The following is a 25,733-nucleotide window of genomic DNA, read 5'->3' on the forward strand; positions in this document are numbered from 1 at the left end:
TCCTAGTTGGTGGTCTTCCTCTCACTCCCTTATCTGAGTAACAGGAGTTCCTAACTTTAATGTATTTATTCGCTTGTCTTTCGGTATAACACGTTTTGCATCTTGTTTGAGAAATCCTTCCCTACCCTGAAGTCATAAAGATATTCTTCCATATTTTCTTCTGAGAGTTTCAGTACTTTGCAGTTTACACTTGGCCTTCCCTGGTGGCTCAATAGCAAAGAATCCACCTGCAATTCAGGAGGCATGGGTCCAATCTCTGGGTTGGAAAGATACCCTGGAGATGGAAATGGCAACTCAGTCCAGTATTCTTGCCTGGAGAATCCCATGGGCAGAGGAGCCTGGTGGGCTACAGTCTACGGGGTGGCAAAAGAGTCAGAAATGACTTAGCGACTATGCAGTAACAACAATTTACATTTAAGTTTTTTATCCATTGGAAATTAATTTGGGGGCTTGGTGTGAGGAAAGGGAAGAATTTCTTTTTATTTTCCGTGTGGATAACCAAAGGCTATGTATTGAATAGCCTTCATCCTCACTGATCAGCAGTCCTGTCCCTTATCAATCTTCTGAATTTCATGAGTCAGTATCTAAGGGATCTATTCTATTCTTCTGGTCAATTTGTTTATCTCTTCACAGAATGTACAATGCTACAATTACTCTAGTTTTCCGTAAATCTCTAATACAACACACTCGCATTTCTTATTTTTCTTCAATTTCTGACACTTTTGCTCTTTCATATAAATTTTATAACCACCTCGTCAAGATCCTAAAATAATAAAATAAAATAGAATAACCTATTGGGATTCTGATCTGAATCCATTGTATCTATGGATCAGTTTTCAGTGGACAGACATCTCAATATTTCCTACCCATGAATATAACATTTCTATCTTCTTTAATATCTATTAATGTGTTTTTATAATTTTCTCCAAATATGTTTTGCATATCTTTATGAGACGTAGTCCTGGGTACCTTATACTTTTTATTACTATTATAAATGGTATCTGCCCCCTCCATCTCTTTCTTGCTGTTATAGAATGTAATCAATTTTTTTTACATTGATTTATTTTATTCAGGGATCTTGCTAAACACACTTGCTGTTTCCCATCATTTTTCTGCAGATTTTGACTTCTATTCTAAGATAGTCATATCATCCACAAATAGTGACCATGTTATTTCTTGTTTAATCCTTAAATCTTTTATTTCTTTTTTTATCCTTCCTACTTTAGTAAAAGTTGAGAGTAATTGGCATCCACTGTGATGTCATCTCATTTCTGATCCCAGCTGGCCAGTATTTTACTATTCAGTTCAGTTCGGTTCAGTCGCTCAGTCGTGTCCGACTCTTTGCGACCCCATGGATTGCACACACCAGGCTTTCCTGTCTATCACCACCTCCCGGAGCTTGCTTACTATTAAGAGATATTAGGATAATGCCCTTAATCAGCATAAGGATATCTTTTGATAAGTTTTTTTTTTTTTTAATTGTGAAGAGGTGTGGAATTTTATCACAAGTTTTCCTGCATGCTGAGTGCTGAAGAGTTGATGCAGTTCAACCACAGTTGAACTGTGGTTTTGGAGAAGACTCTTGAGAGTCCCTTGGACAGCAAGGAGATCCAACTAGTCCATCCTAAAGGAAATCGGTCCTGAATATTCATTGGAAGGACTGATGCTGAAGCTGAAACTCTAATACTTTGGCACCTGATGCGAAGAGCTGACTCATTTGAAAAGACCTGATGGTGGGAAAGATTGAAGGCGGCAGAAGGGGATGACAGAGGATGAGATGGTTGGATGGCATCACCGATTCAATGGACATGAGTTTGAGTAAGCTCTGGGGGTTGGTGATAGACAGGGAGGCCTGGCGTGCTGCAGTCCATGGGGTCTCAGAGAGTTGGACATGACTGAGTGACTGAACTGAACTGACTTTCCTGCATCTGTGAGTCACATCACATGGTGTTTCTGGTCCTATGGGAACGTGGTGAATGACATTTATAGATTTTTCCAACATTAAACACATTGCAATAGACCCCAACATGGACATAATGCATGATCTTCTTATATACTATGTATTTCAGTTGCTAATTTTTAAAAAATATTTATTTGTCTATTTTTCCACCTCAGGGCTTCGTTGCGTGGGATCTTTTCTGGTAGCACGTGGGCTTGGTTGCCTCTGCAGCCTATGGGATCTTAGTTCCCTGATCAGGGATTGAACCCACATCACCTGCACTGTAAGACAGATTCTTAAGTGCTGGACCACCAGGGAAGTACCCTGCTAATAGTTAATTTAGGACTTTTGCAACCAGGTCCATCAATGAGGCTGTCCTGTAACTTTCCTTTTTCACATCATTCTTAATTTCCATTCCTCACACGGTCCTCAAAAGGCTTCAGGGTCTCTCTCTCCTTAGTGTCCTTTCCAAAACTGGGAGGAGAAGCAGGACCCCAGAAGCAAGTACTCCAGGAGAAGCAAGACCCCACATATCTTCATGTGGACATCAGTGTTTGCAGACATTGGAACTCTGTCTGCAAAAACTATGTAAGCTGTGTGAACATGAGTCACTTAGGAGACAGTCTCTTCCTTTTCTTTCCCTGGTCGGTCCTTTTACCCCCGACTGCCTTCCATCCCTGCCTCCTGCTGTAAAGTGTTGCAGTGACCACAGGCACTCAGGCATCAGCTTAAGGAGAAGTTGAGCTGGAGATTCTTTTACTTAGTGAGATGTGTCCATGTGTCTCAAAGCCACTCCCCTGTGTAGTTATAGCTGGCTGAGCATGTGGGGAGGCTGGCTTCCAAGAAGACGTGCCTCTCAGTGGAGTCCCTTCCCACTGTGAGGACGTGAAGGCATGTGTGAATTTGTCCTCTGGCATCAGAAGTTCAAGGGTGGAGGAGAGAGAAGGCGTGAGCCGCCCAGAGCTGGGGCTAGTCTAGGAAATGGTACTTCATATCTCCTAGCCTGTAGGTGAAAGCAGCTTAACAGAGGTTAGGGTTTTCCAAAGTTTGATGACAACCTGGAAGATGTTTGCTATTATAAAGAGCTGTGAAGCTAAAAAGAAACATTTCTAAACTATCAATAGCCAAAAATACATTCAGCCAACAAAAACAAAAGAAAGACTGAATGGCCTTTCCACTCTTCCCATAAAGAATGAAAATACAAAGTCTTTGTCATATAAAGAGGGAATCGAAGCCTGAACAACCCAGAAGACACAGGAAGAAATTGCTGTGAAGATTCAAGTCATTGATTAATGAAAATAGTATGTTCCGGGTTTTGTAATGTGTATTCAGTTCAGTTCAGTTCAGTCGCTCAGTTGTGTCTGACTCTTTGTGACCCCATGAATTTCAGCAGCTCACCAGGCCCCTCCCTGTCCATCACCAACTCCCAGAGTTCACACAAACTCTTCTCCATTGAGTTGGTGATGCCATCCAGCCATCTCATCCTCTGTCGTCCCTTTCTCCTCCTGCCCCCAATCCCTCCCAGCATCACAGTCTTTTCCAAAGAGTCAACTCTTCACATCAGGTGGCCAAAGTATTGGAGTTTCAGCTTCAGCATTAGTCCTTCCAATGAACACCCAGGATCTCCTTCAGAATAGACTGGTTGGATCTCCTTGCAGTCCAAGGGACTCTCAAGAGTCTTCTCCAGCACCACAGTTCAAAATCATCAGTTCTTCGGTGCTCAGCTTTCTTCACAGCCCAACTCTCACATCCATACATGACCACTGGAAAAACCATAGCCTTGACTAGATGGACCTTTGTTGGCAAAGTAATGTCTCTGCTTTTCAATATGCTATCTAGGTTGGTCATAACTTTTCTTCCAAGGAGTAAACGTCTTTTAATTTCATGGCTGCAGTCACCATCTGCAGTGATTTTGGAGCCCAAAAAAATAAAGTCTGACACTGTTTCCACTGTTTCCCCATCTATTTGCCATGAAGTGATGGGACCAGATGCCATGATCCTAGTTTAACATTTGTCAACTGTATAAAATTTGTAATCTCACATGATTTTTTTCTCATTTTCAATCAATATGTACTTTTATGCCGATTTTGAATTTTTGTATAAATTTGCACTGCTTTTCTTCGGAGGGTCTTGAAAATTGAATAAACTTCAGGCTTCACAAAACCTGGATCTGCCCTGTGTGGACAAAGGGCCACAGAGGAGCTTGGGGCTGCCCTTTCCTCCTGCTTTTTGCAGGAGATTTAGTAACATCAGAATGATCTGCCTCTTTAGCCTTTAGTGGAACTCTTTTGTACAAACATCCTAGCCTGGGTCTTCTGTTTATTTGGGGGATAGTGGTAAATTAGTGTTCAATTTCTCAGTTATAGAACTATCCATGTATATATACCAGTATGTATAAATACTAGATTTGGATTCTTTTAATGAGACATAGATGATTTATATTGTTGTTGGATCAGAAGCTTATTTTCAATATTGCTGCAGGGTCTGTAGTTATGTCCCCTCCCAGTGTTATTAATTTCCCTCTCATCTCTCCCCACCCAGCCACTATGCTGCTCTTTCTTTCTTTTTCTGATCAGTCTTACCAGAGAGGATTCCCGTTTATTAAGGATTTTAGAGAATGAACTTGAGCCTTGTTGATTGTCTGTTTTCTATTTTCTCAATATCTGCTTTCTTTTTTTATTATGATTATCTCTTTCCTTTATTTTTCTTTGGAGTTACCCTACTTTTTGTGCTCTACCTTTTTCAGTTGGATAAATATCTTTAACTTGGAGACTTTCTTCTTTTAAGTATAAGCCTATAAACTTACTTTGAAAACTTGCTTTCTCCACATATGAAATGTGTTTTTATAGGGACTGTTTTCTCTTTTTGCTCAGTTCTAAGCTCTATTTCTTTATTTTATTTGTATTTCTTAATTGATGTCTGAGTGTTTCAGAAGTATTTTAAATTTACAAACACAGATTTTTAAAATTGTTTTTATTTCTGATTCTTATTTTATGTTGGTTATAGAAGTGTCACCTGTATGATACCAGTCCTTTGAATTTGTTGAGACATTCTGTGGCCTCATATGGGTCAGCTTCTGTAAATGTTCCATGTGTGCTCAAAAAAAAAAAAAAAGGTGCATTCTCTAATTGCTTGGCACAGTAATAATTGCGTATATACATTTAAACAATACATACAAATGTGCACAGGTACATGTATATGTGTACTGTACATACATCTGTATAAAATGAATTATGTTTGTTGTGTTTTTTAAAGTCTTATTATCATAACATTACTACTCTTGTCTGCTAGACCTATACATAATTGAAAGAGCTGTGCTAAAGTCTTTCATTAAGATGATGGATTTTTCACTATCTCCCTATATCTGTAGCAATTTTTGCTTTGTGTATTTTGAGGCTGTTTTATAGTCATATCTTCCTGGAAGATTGGATCTTTTATGGAGTGATCACTATCCTTAACAATGCTTTTTCTAGTAATCCTATTTTATCTGATATCAGTTTCCTTTTATTTTGTATTTGGTAAGGACTCTCAATTCTGTTAACTTTCAACCTTTCTGTGTCTTTACACATCAAGTATATAAATAAAATAAAGCAGGAGTTTTAAACATCCAATTTAATAGTGTCTGTTAAGAGGTTAGTAAATGAGATTTGTTTTATCATATTTAGTTTTCAAAAAAATTGTGCTTTATATTTTTTTCCCCTATTTTCTCTAAACAAGGGTTTTAGGTTTTTTTTTAAATAAGGTTAGGTTCTGTTTATACCATTTTTTCTTTCTTCCAATTTAGAAGTTATATAATACTATTTATTATTTTAGTGGCTACTTCTGAAATTATAGCATCTTAATATCTTAATCTTTTTCCTGATAGTACAAAGAATTTAGAACATTAACCTGATCATTTCTTCTCCAAATTACATGTTACTATTTTCCAGTAATTTTGTTGATGTCCTTTTTTTAACTACACAAAATTACAGATCATCAGTTTATTCAGTTTTTTTTTCAGATTTACAACATTTTCAAGTTCTTTGTTCATTATATCTTCTTAAAAATCAGACCTTCCTTCATCATAAATTCCTTTGCATAGAAGATCATTTCATACAGTCATAAACATTCTTAGTATTGTTTATCTGAAAGTGTCTTTGTTTCATCCTTAATCTTGAAGGGTTGTTTGGCAGGGTCCAAAAAAGATCTTCACAACCAAGATGATCACGATGGTGTGATCACTCACCTAGAGCCAGACATCCTGGAATGTGAAGTCAAGTGGGCCTTAGAAAGCATCACTACGAACAAAGCCAGTGAGGGTGATGGAATCCAGTTGAGCTATTTCAAATCCTGAAAGATGATGCTGTGAAAGTGCTGCACTCAATATGCCAGCAAATTTGGAAAAATCTGCAGTGGCCACAGGACTGGAAAAAGTCAGTGTTCATTCCAATCCCAAAGAAAGGCAATGCCAAAGAATGCTCAAACTACCGCACAATTGCACTCATCTCATACGCTAGCAAAGTAATGCTCAAAATTCTCCAAGCCAGGCTTCAGCAATACGTAAACAGTGAACTTCCAGATGTTCAAGCTGGTTTTAGAAAAGGCAGAGGAACCAGAGACCAAATTGCCAACATCCGCTGGATCATGGAAAAAGTGAGAGTTCCAGAAAAACATCTATTTCTGCTTTATTGACTATGCCAAAGCCTTTGACTGTGTGGATCACAATAAACTGTGGACAATTCTGAAAGAGATGGGAATACCAGACCACCTGACCTGCCTCTTGAGAAACCTATATGCAGGTCAGGAAGCAACAGTTAGAACTGGACATGGAATAACAGACTGGTTCCAAATAGGAAAAGTAGTATGTCAAGGCTGTATATTGTCACCCTGCTTATTTAACTTCTATGCAGAGTACATCATGAGAAACACTAGGCTGGAAGAAGCAAAAGGTGGAATCAAGATTGCCGGGAAAAATATCAATAACCTCAGATATGCAGATGATACCACCCTTATGGCAGAAAGTGAAGAGGAACTAAAAAGCCTCCTGATGAAAGTGAAAGTGGAGAGTGAAAAAGTTGGCTTCAAGCTCAACATTCAGAAAACTAAGATCATGGCATCTGGTCCCATCACTTCATGGCAAATAGATGGGGAAACAGTGGAAACAGTGTCAGACTTTCTTTTTTGGTCTCCAAAATCACTGCAGATGGTGACTGCAGCCATGAAATTAAAAGATGCTTACTCCTTGGAAGAAAAGTTATGACCAACCTAGATAGCATATTCAAAAGCAGAGACATTACTTTGCCAACAAAGGTCCATCTAGTCAAGGCTATGGTTTTTCCAGTGGTCATGTATGGATGTGAGAGTTGGGCTGTGAAGAAAGCTGAGCACTGAAGAATTGATACTTTTGAACTGTGGTGTTGGAGAAGACTCTTGAGAGTCCCTTGGACTGCAAGGAGATCCAACCAGTCTATTCTGAAGGAGATCAGTCCTGGGTGTTCATTGGAAGGACTAATGCTGAAGCTGAAACTCCAATAGTTTGGCCACCTGATGTGAAGAGTTGACTCATTGGAAAAGACTGTGATGCTGGGAGGGATTGGGGGCAGGAGGAGAAGGGGACAACAGAGGATGAGATGGCTGGATGGCATCACCGACTTGATGGAGAAGAGTTTGTGTGAACTCCGGGAGATGGTGATGGACAGGGAGGCCTGGCGTGCTGCGATTCATGGGGTCGCAAAGAGTTGGACACGACTGAGTGACTGAACTGAACTGGAAAAAAAAGAATCTAGATTGATGGCTCTTTTCTTCTCTTCGGTATTCTGCAGATTCAAGTGTTGATTTGTTTTTAGTAATCCTGCTTAGTATTCACTGTCCTTCTGGGTACCAATGATTTGGTTTCTTTTATCACTTCTAGAAAATATTGAGACATTTTTTTCCTTTACCTATTGCTTGTTCTATAACTTTCTTTTCTCTCCTTCCAGGACATATTATTTAGGCTTTCTCATTATAGCTGCTATGTCTAGTAAAGCCTTTTAAAGTTTTCAGCCCCCTCTCTTTCTTTCCTGAATTTTGGTTAATTTCTTTCCATCTATTTTCCAGTCCACTAATTCCTTTTCCAACAGTATCTAATCTACCCCATGATCTAAGTACTAAGTTTTTATACCAACAAGTACATTATTTTATTTCTTAAAGTTCCATTTGATTCTTTTTTGAATCTGGTCGTTTCTATAGGTTCATGTCTGTTGTTCATCTTTTTAATTCCATATTTTACTTCATTAAATATTTCATACATACTTTTCCTTATTATGTGACAGTAACTCCAATATCTGAAGCTCTTGGTATGTTAGCCTTTTCTTTCTGCTAACTCTTACTCCATAGTGGGTTGTTTACTATGTATTTGGTGATCTTAAACTGGGACATCACGGAAAATTTTGGAACCTAAAATGATCATGCTTTCCACAGGAGAGTATTCATATTTACTTCTCCTAAGTGTCAAGGGGCACCAACAACCCTGTAAGTCCTGGTTCCCTGCCCCTCAGTGCTGACATTGGCTTCTGCCCTCAGTAGAGTCTCCACAGGTCCCACTTCAGCTCATTCAGGGGACCAGGGAACTCAGAGGCTTCCCTAAATTCAGGTGAGAAATGATGGCTTTACCCAGAGTGGTGGCAATACGAATAAGCATAAGGGTATGAATCCATATCAGTGGAGTAACTGCTTATTAACCTGTGCCCCTTTATTTAACAGTATTTTATAATCACACACACACAAATATGTGTTTGGCCACAAACTTTCATTAGCTTCTAATTTCTCTTCCATTGTTCATATGTTAGATTTGCAAAAAGGGAAAAATCTGATAATATCCAGTGTGGTCAAATGTGTTAAGGACATAGATACTTTCATATACCACTGATGGAAGGTAAATTGAAATGGCATTTTTAAAGTGCAATTTGGTCAAATCCTATCAACATGTTAAATGCACATACAAATTTGTTAGGAATTTCTCTAAAAGACATCCATAAAATTTATACCAAGATATATTAAAAGGATGTCCAACATGTTGTTTTATGTAAAAAAAAAAAAAAAAAACTGACCACAATCTAAATAACTATCTACAGAGGATTGGTTAACTAAATCAAGATTCATCTATATAATGGAGTAATGTTTTGTCTTTTCCACAAAGAGAGAAGGCCAAGATGGAAAGATAGCCCCAATAATTTAAGTGTAGAAGGCAAAATGCAGAACAATGTGTATAGGAAGATTGCATTCATAAAAAAAAAATTAACAGCCAAATAAAAAAAATTTACATTTATATGCAGAAATTGGCATGAATGCATTTTCTGGGAGGATGCACAAGAAACTGTTAAAATGATTCACTTAGGAGGGAGCAACCAGGGCTTCAGGGTAGAAAGCAACTTTCACTTTCCATTTTACACCTTTTTTATACATCTTGAAAATTCCGCTGCAAGCCACATATTGTTTTGTTTGAAGAGTTTAGCCTGTTTTTATTGGACTCTTCTTGATTAGGACACCACTTTCCCTGGTTATTACCTCTTCTGTTTGTGCCATTTCATCATTTCTTCAGATTCTTCCTTCAAAGACTTCCTTCAAATTCCCTCCAGTCCTAAAAGGCCAGCCTTCCTCAAAGATTTACAAAATCCATCATTAATTTAAAAACATAGATTTCATATAATATACATAGTATGGTCCTATTTTGTTTCATATATATAATATGAAAACACATATATATATATATATATATATATATATATGTTATAGATATGATAGCTCAGTTGGTAAAGAATCCACCTGCAATGCAGGAGACCCTGGTTCAATTCCTGAGTCAGGACGATCTGCTGGAGAAGGAATAGGCTACCCACTCCAGTATTCTTGGGCTTCCCTTGTGGCTCAGCTGGTAAAGAATCTGCCTGTAATTCAGGAGACCTCGGTTCAGTCCCCGGATTGGGAAAATTCCCTGGAGAAGGGAAAGGATACCCACTCCAGTATTCTGGCCTGGAGAATTCCATGGACTGTATAGTCCATGGGGTCCCAAAGAGTCAGACACGACTGAGTGACCTTCGTTTTCACTTCACTTCCATATATATATTTTGAATATGCATGCAAGTGTGCAAAAAGAAAAGTCTAGAATGATTTATTCATTCATTCAAGAAAAATGTATTGTGCGCCTGCCATGGGCCAGACATTGTGGTAGAGGATCAAAGGGGACCAGGGTCCCTGTGCTCAGCTCTCTTGATAACACAGACGCTAGAATTCAGGGAGTCACCTGCGTACCAGCAGGTTAATGGCAGTGTGTTCTGTGTGAGGTTATGTGGGTGAGCTTTTACATCACCTTCATGCTTTTCTGTATCTTCTGATTTATTTATCTATGTGTTTTTTGCCCTGTGGAGGGCATGGAAGAACTTATATAAAAATAATAATTAAGCCATAAAACTCAATCTATCTATCCCTTTGGTCTTCTCTCTTCTCCAAACCCCTACACTCATCAGTACAATCACTGAGACATTGATGCTAAAGCTTTTTTTCGTCTGGATATCAAATATAAGTGGGTGTCTCGTGTTGTATCTGCCACCCTACTCATACACAACCTGCTCCCGGCGCTTCTGCATCTCCGGCAGGGATGGGGCGGGAGTGGGGGCCCCTTGGCCCCTGCCTGGCCCTTCCAGCAGGGTGGCTTGCCCTGGGACTCTGCCTCTGGCTAACGTGACCTCTGTCCTCGCCCCATGTATGTGCTGTGGACAGGTGTGTGGCCGAGCCAGCTCCTCATGGCTGGCTCTTCCTGGATGCCCTGCCGGCTCCTCAAATGACACACGCCCAAAATGGAACTCTCCCCAGGCTCCCTTCTCAGGAATGGACCCTCAGACCCGTTTCCCGGCTGGGAACCCACACAGCCACACTCCCTTCTCCCTATCATCACCCCACATCTCAGCTGCCCTGGCACCTCCTCCTGAGAACCCCTCTTCCCCAGCCTCACCTTTGTGCTGGGATTTGAGGTGGTCTCCCACGGGTCACTGTGAGCCGCCCCACCACCACCGCATACACTGGACCATCCTGACCACAAGCCAGCAGAGCCTTTGCGCTTCGGTCCCCGGCCACTGTCACTGTGAGCCACCAACAGCAGTTGGTCACATCTGATCCTTCTGTCCTATAGTAGGGTAAACCTTTCTCTCCAAATCAACTAACTCGTTTTCACTTATTTTTAAAATTAATCTATGCTTCCCTGATTGCTCAGAGGTTAAAGCGTTTGCCTCCAATGCGGGAGACCCAGGTTCGATCCCTGGGTGGGGAAGATCCCCTGGAGAAGGAAATGGCAATCCACTCCAGTATTCTTGCCTGGAGAATCCTATGGAGGGAGAAGCCTAGTAGGTTACAGTCCACGGGGTTGCAAAGAGTCGGACACGACTGAGCAACTTCACCTTCACCTTCACCTTAAAATTAATCTATCCTTGTATGCTTTAGCCTCGTGCTAACAAAACTCCAGGCTGGATGTGTCAGTTATCAAGCTGAATCGAAATAAGACAGGTAAACTTCAAAGGTAAACTGTCCATCACCTACCCCTGTGCCACCCAGGTGGGCACAGTGCCCTTGGGAAATCATGCCTTTCAGAATCCCCACTGGCTCTCCTCCCGCCCCGGGGCTTCCTCACTCCCCCAGGGTGAGGGCGGGCAAGCCTCCATGCAGCTCCTGCTGCTCCCTGCCTCTCCACCTCCTGCCCGCCGGCTCTGTGTGCTCTCTGCCTGGGGACTAATGACTTCCTGCTCAGCAGGCTTGCTTTTCACACCTCCCCACCCCTCCAGCCTCTGCCCAGGGCCCATTACGGCCCTCTCCACACATCTAGCCGCTCCTGCTCCAAAACTCTCAAGGAGCACGGAGGCAGCAAGGCTCCTCTTGGCAGACGGGACCAGAACACCAACCTCTGTCTCCCTGGCACAGAACATAAGGTCGCGTAGCCCCTTGTCGAAGCACCTTTGCCATCCCATGGCCGGGCACTTGGTAGGTGCAATGTGGCTCAGAGACCTGGGCCTGTGTGTGAACTTGGAAGGACTGTGGGGTTTGCAGGGAACACAGTTGGTTTGGACTTGGGGCCTTTCCACCCACCAACTCGTGTGACAGAAGCTAGACACTCTCAGGCACTCCTTTTTGGAACCTCTGTTTCCTTGTGTGTGAAATGTGGGCAACCCCAAGACCTACCCCAAAGGCTTGGTATGAGGACCCCACAGATAAGTAAACGTGGGTTCTGCATACTCTAGAGCTACAGGAAACCTGTGTCTTGTTGTCAGTATGGTAACTAGACGCCCAAAATTTAATCCACTGTGGTCACCCAGTTAGCCCTGCTGTGTCCCCTGGGTGAGCTGGGAGCTCCCTCCCCAGGATGCCTCCCTGGGATGCGAACCCTTGATCCAGGGTGGCAAGGGAAGGTGAGAATTACAAGCCTGTTGACTTAACATTTAGGAAGCCAGCGCATTTCCTGTGCCTTGCCTGCAACTCTTAAGCCAATATTTACGTCGTCTTTGGGATTCTATTTGTATGGTAATTTAAAAATAGGGTTCGGACTTACAGCTCACCTTTCTCCTGAAACTCTGAAAGCACATTAATTTTCTAGACAGTAAAATAATGCAGTAATTAAATATTACCATTTCTTTTAAAAAATAAAATCTGGTAATGCCTAACAAAATGGGTTTTTCAAAACATGATGTAGGTTTTCGCACAAAACTACACTCCCGGGAAATTCCTGATTTTGAATGTATGGAAGAGACCATGAACTCCATCTCAACACAATGTAAGAAAAATTGACTTCTTAAATTGCAATAATTTTCTTGCATTTAAAATCTCCATGCTTCCCAGCTTGGCTGACCCAAAGGCCCTCCCATGTGCGTCTTTGGGGAAAGGCCGAGAGGAGCTGGGATGGTTTGTTTGATTGTTTATGAAGCTTCCCGGACCCCTTTCTCACGGTTCCAAGTTGGAGCGTTTGTTCTGCCTTGCAAACTTCTTCCAAAGGAGGCCAAGCTTGGTGACCCCGTGACCCTCGCCCTTGGGTCTGCAAATGCGTTCTTGGTAGGAGTGGAGCCCAAGATTCCCCCACGTGGAAGAAGGCATGGGCCCCCTAGTCGGCCTTCCAAGGGCTCCTTCTCCACCAGCGCCAAGGTGGGCGGAGAGAGTCCCTGGCCCTCGGCTGAACGCCAGGGCTGGAGGAGACGGTGCAGAGTTTCAACCGAGGCCGCCCAACCGCCCCAACCAAAGCTCAAGAGGGCCCCCTTGTGGACACTTCCAAGAACAGCCCCGTACGTGGTGTACTTCCCCCAACGCCGGGGGCTGCGACCCGGGACCCCCCCCACACCTCCGCACCGCTCTCAGACCCAAAGGCACCCAAGAGGCGACCAACAGTCTCCATTCCTCTCTCCTCGAAACCTAACTATTTCCGTGAGACAGGAGGACTCTTGGCCCCTCCAGGCAAGACCTGGTGGACAACCAAGCTTCCCAAGGTGCCTCCCCAAGGTCCTTTGTCCTGAGCCTCTTTGCGGGAGTCTTCACGGCGAGGACACAACGTCTTCTTTCTTACTGAACATGTCAAAGCCTTGTGATTGCCTTGCCAAATTCCTGTCCTATAGAACAATGGAACCTTCAGTCTTCTGCCAGGAGAGCGAACAAGGATTCGATGCAACTGGAGACTTCTAGACACACGTTCTGTTTCGCAAACACTGACTTGTAACTACAGCCCTCAGGGCAGCGCTAGAATGCTCGGTGAGACCCAGGCAGGTTCAGAAGCCGGGAGAGATCTCACGCTCCAGCACCCCACCCCCATGCCACTTATTACTCCCCTCAAAGCACAGGGCTGAAATTTGGTATCTGTGGAGAGTATGGACCAAATTTGGTATCTGCTGCATGCATGCCCAGTCATGTCTGGCTCTTTGTGACCCCATAGACTGTAGCCTGCCAGGCTCCTCTGTCCCTGGGATTCTCCAGGCAAGATCACCGAATTGCCATTTCCTCCTCCAGGGGATCTTCCCAACCCAGGGATGGGACTCACATCTCATGTCTCCTGCATTGGCAGGTGGGTTCTTTACCATTATCGGCACCTGGGAAGACCCTTCGCTCCCCACTGCAGTCACCCAGCAGTGGCTGGGACAACCCCACCCCAGAGGCTCTGGGCCAAATGTCAGGCATTCTCTTCCTGGGGTCATCAGCCACTTTTCCCTGAGAGAAGGCAGGTGCTGGTGAGGCTGAAGCAGGAAATTTGGTATAAATTATGAATATCTACAGGGCCAACGTGCAGATCTGGGAACACAGGCACTCAAGTCGAGCTCAGGAGGACATGTGTCCAAGACACCAGAACATCTGGGTGAAAGAGGAAAAGCTCCCATGAATCATCCGGACGCCTTGGCTGTTTGGAAGCAGCTGGACCTTGGCTGGGAATTCCCAGTTTTCATCCGGGTAGAAGACCCGGCCAGAGAGAGGAGTGATTAGCATTATCATGGGGCTCAGGGAGTTTTGATGGGAACGGTTTTCGTGCTGGAACATTCCTAAGCAAACAAACAAATTAAAAAAAAAAAAAAACCTGGCTGATGAGCCAGGCCTGGTGGGCCAGACTCTGTCTCCCAAATCCCCCCTTCCCTTCCCATCCCATGATCCCTGCATTTTCTCTCCACTTAGCAGGAAACACTCAACACAGGCCTTGGGGAGAGATCTACGTGGTCAGCCAGTCCTCTCGACAACATGTTTTCAATTTTGGAAACACAAACATAATAAAACAGTCACCTTCTCCAAGCAGCACCTATAACGTCCACCTTTTCCACCGATCACTTGGTCCAGCCCAGGCTGGAACTTTTCATGGGAAACAGGGTAGATAGTGACAAACCAAGTACGTTCCTTCCACAGCCTTTCAACACACTGACATCTGAGTCTGAGGCCCTCCTGCATCTCAGAAGCTCAGAATCTGTTTTCCTAGGCAGATTTCTGCTAGGGAATCCCTCCAGAATTTCTGCTCCCTCAGGAGGGACCATGTCCTGAGGGAGCAGAAAGTTGCTCCCTCAGGACAACTTTAAACTCTCCAAACTCGCCATGCAAAGGCAGGTACATTTCTCAGTCCTGGGAAGCTGCAGGGCTGGGGAAGCTGAGTGTCCTTTTTCTAGAGCATGCCATTTCTGAGTTTCCCAAGAATACAAAGTCTATCCTGCCCAACCCCTCCCCGACAACGCCCCTTCCCACTGGCCTTGAAGGCAAGACCCTCAGATCAGATGGATAATGAGATTCAATTAAGGCCAAATGAGGGCCATATGAGGGGTGTGAGGGCTGGCCGTCCACAACAGAGGGGGAAGTTTAGGCTCCTTAGAATTCTCTAAGTTTGTGTTCATATTTCTGTGACTTGCTGGTGCTGTCACCGCATGTCAATCTGTGACCTTCTCAGGGGAGTTTAAATGGAAACCTTGCGTGGCTTTTGTGCCGTGGCTGCCTTGCAAAGCACGTCTTTTGCTGTAGCAACGTGGTGACGGCTGCCATCTCAACAGCCGGATTCTGAAGCTTGTTGGCCAAACATCCTCTGTGTGCTGTTGCACGCCAGCATTTCTCAGTGTGCAAAGGGCGGCCGCCTCTAATCAAGAGAGGTTATTTTGGGGTGGGGATTTTTATTGAAAACGTGCATAAGCTTCCAAGTACAGACATTCTAGGTGAATTACCTCAAGCTCAGGATTTTGAAATAAACCAGAGGGTTTCAGATTTTTTTTCTTAAGCAAGAGAACACTTTTTTCAAAGCAGATCTTAATTAGCCTCCCAGGACATAAACCAGAGCAAAGGGTGAGGGGCCGGCGTGGGCTGAAACAGAAGGTGAGAGGCCAGGGTCCCACTTACTGGGTCTCCCCTTCTCTCCTGAATAAAACATCTCTGGTTTTCAGAAACTAGCTTGAAAACCTCTGATACAGTGAAATTTGATGCAGACATCTCTGTACTATCCAGTACAGCAGCCACTGGCCACATATGGCCCCCGAGCCCTAAAATGTGACCCATCTAAACTGAGCTGTGCTGGAGTGTAAATGTACACCCGACTTCAAAGACTTGTGTTTGAAAGAGTGTATAAAATATCTAACTGCTAGTTTTCGTATTTATACGTGTTGAATTTATTACAGACACTATTGGGTCTGGATAAAATATTGTTAAAATTAATTGCACCTGCTACTGTTTGGCTTTTTATTATGTGTGACTCACAGTGTGTGTCTATTGAGCAGTGCTGTGGAGCCAGGTTGGAGCCTGCCCTGGGATGAAGAACCGTATCAGGGTCCTAGTTTTGCGGGGCAGGCCCCAAGGATCAAAAAAGGCTTTAAAGCCAAGGAGCTAGCGTCAGGTGTTTATGCCAGATCTGGCCCATCCTCAAAACTCTCGGCAGGACTTGAGACTCAGACTTAAATCTCCCTTTGACCACTTCTCTTTCTTTCCTCCCTGCTTGGATAAACCAGGGTCCCCTTCCTGCTGGGAACTCCCTTACTATCCTTCTTCTCTCAGCCAGATTCTTAGTGATCCCAACAGCTGCAAGCCTTCTTTTTCTTCACTTCCATTTCAAGCCTGACCCTATTAGCCACACACATGATGGAAATCACCAGCCAATTTTTAGGAGGGGAAGCCCCAAGGGATGGGAGCAGTGTCAACAAGGAATTTATGGCATTGATCTCATGGAGCATGAGTCATTCATTCATCCATTCAACTAAAAGCAGCAACCATAACCAGCATTTACTGAGTGCTTACTATGTGAAGGCATTGTCCTAAGTGCTGTCCATGTCTTGACACAATAGATCTTTAGCATCCACTGGACACTGTCCTGAGGGGCTGGGGAATCAGCAGGGAACAAGAGAGATAAGGGCCTGTCCTCATGGAAAGGAGGGAGAAAGAAAAGAGGAAATAAAGGAAGAAAAGAAGGAAAGAGGAGAGGGAGGGAGGGAGGGAGGGAGGGCGGGAGGAGAAAGAGAGAAAGAAAAGAGGGAGGGAGGGAAGGAAGGAAGGGAAAAGAGAAGAGAGACTTGGGGTGCTTAGAGTGACACCTCAGTAGCAGTGAGCACCCAGCACCCAGATCTTGGTTTCTAAATACCATTCTCCAATAAAAGGAACCAGGACACCTTGGAGAAATATGTTCATAATGAGCCTAGAAGATCTAGTGCCAGAAAGTGAGGACATGCTAAAACAAACAAACAAATAAATAACAAAGACATGTAGAAAAGACCCAGGAAGGAAGTCGATAGTGCTCCCGATGGCCACAGGGATAATTTGAGCTACAGACTAAATAGTGATAGCAATGGATTGTAACCTGTAAAACAAATATCGCTGAGTTCACACTAATACAAATAATAATCGAATAAAGAGATAAGCAGGGAGAACAGAGCATGCTTCTTTATAGCACAATCCCAATCAATAGATTCAGAAAGAAGGGTGGAACTAGCAAATGACCATTTGGAAAACACCACAATTTTTTAACTTGTAAGTAAGAATCATCAATGGTCATCAATAGATGCTAAAATTAGTAGGGGGAGTATAATGACAAACAATATTTGCATGATCTCTAAGTATATCCCCATAAGATAATTAATTACAAAGAGAAAAATAGTCGTTCAACAGATGGCTCCTTAAGTGAGTGGTCAAAGTTAATATCACCAGTGCTTCCTAAAGCAATGCACTGAGAAGGGTGCAAAATCACCTCTTTGGGGTTTGGGCCAAAACCGTGTAAACTGAGTGTAATCGTGAAGAAACATCCAAAAATCCTAAATTGAAGAACACACTTCAAAATAACTGGCCAGTACTCTTCAAAAGTTTTCAAGTTTATGAAAAACAAAGACTCAAGAAGCATTTCTGATTGAAGAACTAAAGAGATATCAATGCGGACTGTGACGGCAGCCATGAAATTAAAAGACACTTGCTCCTTGGAAGAAAAGCTATGACAGACCTAGACAGCATATTAGAAAGCAGAGACATCACTTTGCTGACAAAGGTCCATGTAGTCAAAGCTATGGTTTTTCCCTGAGTCATGTAGAGAAGTGAGAGTTGAACCATAAAGAAAGTTGAGGGCTGAAGAATTGATGCTTTCAAACTGTGGTGCTGGAGAAGACTCTTGAGAGTCCCCTGGACAGCAAGGAGATCAAAACAGTCAATCTTAAAGGAAATCAACTCTGCATATTCATTGGAGCAACCGATGCTGAAGCCAAAGCTCCAATACTTTGGTCCCTGATGGGAAAAGATGACTCGTTAGAAAAGACCCTTATCCTGGGCAAGATGGAAGGCAAAAGGAGAAGGGGGTGATAGAGGATCAGATGGTTAGATAGCATCGCTGACTCAGTGGACATGAATCTGAGTAAATTCCAGGAGATAGTGAAGGACAGGGAAGCCTGGTGTGCTGCAGTCCATGGGGTCACAAAGAGTTGGGCATGACTTAGCATCTGAACAACAAAAAGACCTGACAACTAAATGTGATGTCTGACCCTGCATTGGATTCTGGACCAGAAAGGAAACATTACTGGGACAACTGGCGATATTTGTATAGAATTTGCAGGTTAGGTCATAACATGGGATCAATGTTAATTTCTTGGTTTTGACCATTGTACTATGTCTATGGAAGATGGCAACCTTTGGGGAAATCAGGGATAGTAGAGCTCTTTCTACTGCTTCAGCAACATTTTTATAAGGTATGAAATGATCTCAACTTGAAAAGTCAGAAAATAAAAGTAAATTAGCAACAGTAAGCAGGTAAGTAATTGAGAGAGGTGATGAGTGCTGTACAGGTGAGAAGAGAGGTAGAAAAGAGCAAAAGGGAAGGTTTGACATCAGCCTGCCAGGAATCCCAGTTATGCTGAGGCTGCAGAAAGCGCCGAGCACCCAGCTCAAAACAGAGGGAGGGTGCTCTGGCCAAGAAATAGCTCTGCAGTGGCCCTGAGGCGGGAGAGTCTGCTCATCCCCAGGAACGCACAGTGGAGAAGTATAGTGGGAGCTTATGGATGGCCTTGGAAGACAGCCAATTTTGAAGGGCCCTGGAGATCCTAAGGAAAAGCATGGAATGCTACTCCAAGTGTATTAGGAAGTTTTTGGCCATTGTGTAAATTTCCTTTGAGACACTTATGATTCTTTGAAACTACAATCGGGAGCGAGTCTCCTTGATTAATGCCAGCCTCCCCAAGAGAACAGGAACTCTGGCCATCACGTGCTCCCTTACAAAGCATGTAACAGCCATTCAAGGTTCATGGTAGGGGAGGGCAGAGAGAAGTGAATGGACAAAGGCTATGGTGCTGGGACGCCTGGGTGGCTTGGTATGGGTTGTGAATTGAATTGTGTCTCTAAAAAGACGGTACCAGTAAATGTGACCTTATTTGGAAACAAGGTCTCTGCTGATGTAGATGCAGTCGTACTGGATAAGGGTGGACCCGAACCCAGTGACTGATGTCTTTATAAGAGAGAGGAGAGGGAGGTTTGGCTACAAAGACATAGACACACACAGAGAAAAGACAGTCATGTGAAGACAGAGGGAAAGAGTGAAATGATACGCTTACAAGCCATGGATGCCCTAGGCCCCCAGAAGCTGGAAGAGGCAGGAAGGACCCTCCCTCGGAGCCTCCAGAGAGAGGCAGCCCTGCCCACACCTTGATTTCAGGCTTCTGGTCTCCAGACTGGGAAAGAGTAAAGTCCTGCCATTTGCAGTCCTGTAGTTTGCTGTCCTTGGTTACGAAGGCTCCAGAATGCACAGCCATGGGGGGAAGAGAGGTGATAACCTTGGCCTCTGCCACTCTGTGCACCCCTTCAGGCTGCTGACATATTAAATAGTTGCTTATTAAATATCATTTACTTAAAGTGTTACTTAATTTTTAAAAAATCCAATGCAGACCAAACCCCTTTTAAAACAGCCTTATCTTTGGCAATGTAGGCTGTGAAAGCCTGATTTTGCTACAGTAACAGCCACTGCTGCTGCTTTTTAACACCCTCTAAAATCGATGTGTAACCACTGGAATAAGAAATGCTCACCACTGCACCTAAAATCACCTGGCACACCTCCCAGAACCTCGGAACAAGCCAATTAGGATAGGAAAAAAAAGCGAGTGTTTTTCTTTTGCTTTTTGCCCCCAACAGAAAGATATCTGAAGACCTGATATTTCTCCATCTGCTCTGGCTACGAACCCCACGCCTTCTCTCCTCCACCCCCGCCCCTATTGATCCAGACCCACGCTTTTCATGATCTTTGAAGAAAACAGGACGGTGCACCTGGGTGTAAACCAGCTCCCAAGACTCCATTTTTCATCTGGAAAATGAAGATAATCATGTCCACCTAATAGAAGTGTTGTGAACAGCAGATAAGAAAAGGGCACATATTTTTTATTTTACGAAATACCCCAAATAGGCCAATCCACCGAGACAGAAAGCAGATTAGTGGCTGCAAGGGTTTGAGAGGAGAGAGGTGTGGAGAGTGACTGCTAAAGTGTGCAGGGCTTCCTTTTGGGGTGATGAAAAGATTCTGGAACTCGACAGAGCTGATGTTTGCATGACCTGCTGAACATCTTAAATGCCACTGAATTTTAATCGTATGCTTTAAAGTGGTTAAAATGGTAATGTTTATGTTAGGTGTATTATACCCTATTTTATTTGTTAATTGAATATGAAGCACCTGCCTGGGGTAGCCAACTCTCCACCCTCTGAACCTCAGTTTCCTTGTCTGCAAAATGGGGGCACAGACGGAACCTGGGCCATGGGAGGTCTTGCAGATGGTCCGTAGGAATGGCTGGCATGTGGAAGCACTCCATCAGGGTGCCGACCGGCTGCCTCCTGGGTGGTTACAGGGTGAGACCACCTCTCGAGACCACAAAGTACCGGTGCTCAAGACAGGCTCCGAAGTCGTCTTCTCCCTAAGGCTCCAGGCAGGCTCCACGTGATGTCTGCCGTGCAGCCCACTGCTGGTATTCTGACTCACAATCACACAACAGGCTGGAGCACATCAGAACTGAAACCCCAATAGTCTGGTCTGAGCAATTGGACGCTCCGGATTTCATTCTGCAGGTAATTTCAACAACACGATCTAATTTCAAATGTCCTGCTCTTATGAGTGCAAAAGCAGCATAATTTTTAATTAGTGGGTAAACAGTAAATAATGGATGGCGGCAAGTGGACATCACTGTTAATTAAAAATCCATGGTTGATAAAAATCAATTTGGCCCACGCATTTAACTCCGTCTATCAGGTCCCTGGGAAAAGTCGTGCAAGCCAGCCCATGGCACCATCTGCTTTCCGTTGTGGTTTCCTGAGCCCAGACTTTTCTAGGGGAGAAGAGAGGGAGAGAGCGAAAAGAAATCTATAAACAGCCTCCAAAGCTGGGACTGGAAGCATTTCATGAGTTCATTTCTCATCGGCTGGTTTCATTTTTTGTAACCTTGAAGTTGAAGCTCCGGCCAGGAGGCAGTATCATGCTCCACTCTGAGCTTTTTACCAAGAAGGGCTCCATTTTGTGTTTTGTGTGTACATGTTCTGAATATGGTGAGATTCCACCATATCTCATCATCTCCTGAATTAATTAAACCCCAAATTTTCGCAGAAAAACAAGACAAACTAAAAGACACTTAGTGGGAAGACGGTATCTGAGGATTCATGTCAAAATACAAAATGTTTTTGGTGTCCAAAAAAAAAAAAAACTAAAATCTTTTTAAGTTAAAAAAAAGAATACCATGTTGTGAAAGCAATGTCTTCCTGGGAGCTCAAGAAGAAGGCGTGAAGCGTGGATACCCTTGTGTGCGTGTTTCAGCTCCAGACTCCCAATCAGCCTTGCTGGGCGTTTGGCCCAACTCAGGTGCCTCAGCGTCCTGGCTCTGGTCCCCAAAAGACTAGATGTGCCCGAGTGAACACAGAACTACTCTTTCAAGACTCTCCTTGCATGGAGCTACTCTGAGGAGTGCCCCTGACAGCCCTTGGGGCAATCCAAGTGCCCCCTGTCCTTGGGGACAGCACAGCGCTGGCGCGCCAGCTGTCTGTCTCCATCTCTCTTATTTGGCTGATTGAAGTCCATAAATCAGGTGTAGGGCACAGCAGGAACATACGAGGATCCAGTGCTGCAGCGTTTTCACTCATTCATCCCTTCAACCCCTTCCCCTGCCTGTGATTCAAAAGAAGCCACAGTTAAGCTGACAGGCCAGAGCCCACAGCCTGGCTCCAAGCCTGGCTCCATCCCCTGGGGCAGGCCAGGCCCGGGGCCAGCTGAACCCAGTTCACTGAGCCCTTGGCTCTGCCCATCATGGGAAGTCAAGACTAACACCGTTCCCTAGGGTCATTGCGATGGTGAGCTAACGTGTAAAAATATTTATAAAATAACATAATAAAGATGCCCAGAGTCAGTACCCAGCTAACAGGGGCTGCTGCTGCCTCTTGTCGTCGTCACCATCAGCGTCATTCCAGCTTTCTCAGCCGGTCCCAGGGGAACCCAAGAGTCTCCCAGGGAGACCCCAGACCTCCAGGAAAGTGAGGCCACCATTCTGGCAGGCCAAGGGGGAGCAGAGAGCTTGGGGGGCCCGGAAGACTGCTGCAAATGGGCAAGGAGGGGACCCCAAGCCTCCTGGCCCGAGTGCCTTTCCTGAACCTGGTGCAGTGGAGGGGGAAACACCCTGGGAAGGCTGGCGATGGAGTGGGGCCAGTGGGTTGCAGCGGCTGTAACATTTGGAAGCTGCTCACCACCAAGCTTACAGCCTCCCGCATCTGGGCCATGTCAAGCCCGCCTCTCTGAGTGGGGATGACAGTTTCCAGGGGAATTGCTGCTCTTTAGCAGATGAAGGGCCTGGTGCTCTCACCTCCGAGCCACTCCTAGAAGTGAAGATCTGGCCAGGCCTGTCTGGTCTCCACCAGATGATCATATCTGGCAGGGGAGGAAGGGGTCCCTGGAGACGGTGGGGGTCCGTCTTCCATGAGCCCTCTGAGTCCCCAACCCCCACCCCCACTGCCCCTCTGTTGGCCTCATGCCTCAGCCCGGGCCCTACCACACACATCCTGAGCATCACTGTGTACCCCAGTGCCTTCCTGGTCCACCCATGTCGAGATGGACAATGTCTGGGCCTGGCACCACCGAGAGACCACAAAGGGAGTGGCCGTGAGGGGCAGGTGCAGGTCTGGCTGAGGTCAAGCTGAACTTGGGCTCGTAGGGGAGAGGATGGCAGTCCACTGTCCGGCTCCTCTGTCTGGCTCCTGGCTGCCTCCTGCCCCTGGTGCAGGGCCTTTCCACAACTGCCCAGGGGCACTTGGCCACAGGAGGAGGTGCAGGTGGGCGCAGACCCTTGCCTAGCTCTCTGCTGCCCCCTGAGCCAGGAGGCTGGTGCCAGTCAGCTAGAGAACCAGGGTGTGCCTAGATCGCTGACCTGGGTCTGTCTGCTTTGCACTGCAGAGGCAGCTGGGATGGCAGGGGCAGGCCGCCTGCGCTGGGAACCACGCTGCCAGCAGCTCCTGCCCAACAGAGCCCCGGTCACCGCACTGCTGCCCCCACGCCTGGACGGGCCCTGGATCTCCACTGGGTAAGACCCAAGGGTCATACAGACCACAGGCCCCTGGGCTGGGAGACCTTGCCCTGAACCTCTATGTTCACATCTATGAAATGGGCACAATTCATCTGGTTGTCCAGAGGCTGCCCAGGCATGGGCTTGCTTGTCACCCTCCCTAGAATGAGCCTAGGAGGCCGGAAGGAGCCATCCACCCAGTTCTCCTTTTCATCTGATAGTCTCACCTGACGTTTCCGAAGTCCCACTGATGCTCTGAGGGGTGGGCTTGGCGCTCTGCCCTCACTGGTGGGGCAGCCAGGAGAATCCTCCCTCCCAGGGTCAGAGAGAAGGCAGGCGGCGTCCTCACCCGCCATCCCCTTGGGCCAGTCCCACTCTGGGGTCAAGGACTGGACTTTGCACATCCTCCATGCACTCCTGAGGTCAGGGAGAAAATTCCACTGACAAACATCTGTTAGCAGCTCCCTGGGGTGGGTGGGGACTTGAGATCTGCAAAGTTGCTCTGGATGTATTCCCAGGCTCTGCCCCCATCTTGGGTCCATGGGCCAGGTGGAATTCAGGCATCACGGGCCAGGGTCACTGTGAGACAGAACATAGGGAGGAAGGGGGCTGGCTGCAGGCTGTTCTTGCCCTGGGACAACAGCATTCCAGATAGTTCTAGAAGCTTCTAGTATTTTCTTCCTAGAAAGTCCTCCATTGTACCCTTCAGATAGGGTCTGCTGCTTTCTGGGAGCAGCATAGGGAAGGGCCCAGAGTCTGAGAACCACGAGGACATCTAGTGCAACCTGCTACCTTCCCCTGGGCAAATCTCCCCACGCTGGGGTGTGAGCCACTTCTCTCTGTGTTTAACTACCACCTGTACTGATTCTTACAGGCGGTAGTTCTTCTTACGACTCTTCTTAAGAAGAATCTTTACGATTTCCTTACGATTCTTCTTTAAACCAACTTGCTTTTGTTGGTGTAATTATATTAATGTATTTTTACAGCTCTATTGGGGGATAATTGGTATACTATACACATTTACAGTACTGTGATTATGTTTTAAAGGAAGTATAATATCACTATGAATATGGAGAGCTGAGCCACTTGCCATAAATAGGAGGTAGCCATTAAAAAAAAAGTCTGAAAACAAAACAACATCATTAAGTTCTCACCCGATTCTCTCACTGCCTGCCTAAGGCCCCAAGTCTGTTTGCTTTGGGAGAAAGGGGAGGTTGGTGTTAAAAACATAGGATAGAAAGAAAAGGCTGGTGAGAACATGTTTCTCCTGCTCCAGCAGCCCTAGTACGAAAAATACTGAGAAAATAACAGTCCAGGTACTGCCTGTTTGTGGGGGGACTCGTCCACTGTCCACCCCAGCTGAGTACCCACGGGAATGTCCCAGATGCTCCCTGACCCCAGCCCAGGGTATGACAGGGTCCAGGAGTCCTGTTTTCATCACCAGCAGAATAAGGCCTGAGGACCAGGGCTGGCTTTGTAAATAAAGCTTTACTGGCACACAACCACGCCCATTACATACAGTGCTGTCTCTGGCTACTTTGGCTCCAAGACCACAATCTTGAGTAATTGCAACAAAGGCCACCTGGCCACAAAGACAAAATAGTTACAGTCTGACCTTTTCCATGAAAAGTGTGCTGACCCCCCCAGTTTAGATCAACAAGTCTGTCACAGACTTGGATGAAACCTGGTTTTGGGTGGCAGGGGAGCGGTGGTGGTCAGCTTAGCAAATGGGGAGACAATGTAAGCATTCATCATTCATGAGTCACTCAGTTAGGACCAGGGTTGGGGGATCCAGTGTGTGCCTGGTCCTGGAGCAGGTGCCAGGAATCCACTGGGGAGAGAATAGGCAGGACCCTGCCTCCTGGAGCTCAGAGCACAGGGTTCCCCGCACAAAGCAAAGAAGCCCCCATTTCTTAAACACCTCCCAGGTGCCATCACTGTGCTGGTTGCTTCCCGGGAGCCCGGACTGTGGATCTGATGCCTGAGTCCAGAGGAAGAAGCTGGGCGTCATCCCGGGTCACACTCCTCATGAGGGACTGAAATGGAGTTTGAACCAGGGGCCTCTGGCTGCAAAGCCTGTGTATTTCCTGGACCAATAGGGATCCCTGGGGAACCCAGGCCAGAACCGGGGAGATGTCGGCTGAAAAAGGTGCTTAGTACCGAATGGAAGGAAAGCTTCCGTTGAGACCATAAGGCAAGAGGGGAAGGCCCCCAGCATGCAGAGTGGGGCTGAGGGCAGCTGGGGGAACTGAGCCTGCAGGCCTGAGAGGAAGGCTGCGGGAGGTGGAGCCCGGAGCCGCCCCGGGCTTCACCATGCACGA

At 45.5% G+C, this 25,733-nt stretch overlaps 1 protein-coding gene across 1 annotated transcript in view; it reads left to right on the forward strand.

The window, feature by feature from the left end:
- Positions 1–25,733, forward strand: part of APCDD1L (APC down-regulated 1 like) — a 49,577-nt gene that overhangs the window by 17,211 nt on the left and 6,633 nt on the right. The window contains exon 2 of the mRNA XM_069548219.1: positions 23,304–23,430. Within this exon, the coding sequence (XP_069404320.1) occupies positions 23,304–23,430 (127 nt within the window). The remainder of the gene's footprint in view (positions 1–23,303; positions 23,431–25,733) is intronic.

This window comes from Ovis canadensis, chromosome 13 (assembly GCF_042477335.2).
Source record: "Ovis canadensis isolate MfBH-ARS-UI-01 breed Bighorn chromosome 13, ARS-UI_OviCan_v2, whole genome shotgun sequence".
Lineage (NCBI taxonomy): Eukaryota > Metazoa > Chordata > Mammalia > Artiodactyla > Bovidae > Ovis > Ovis canadensis.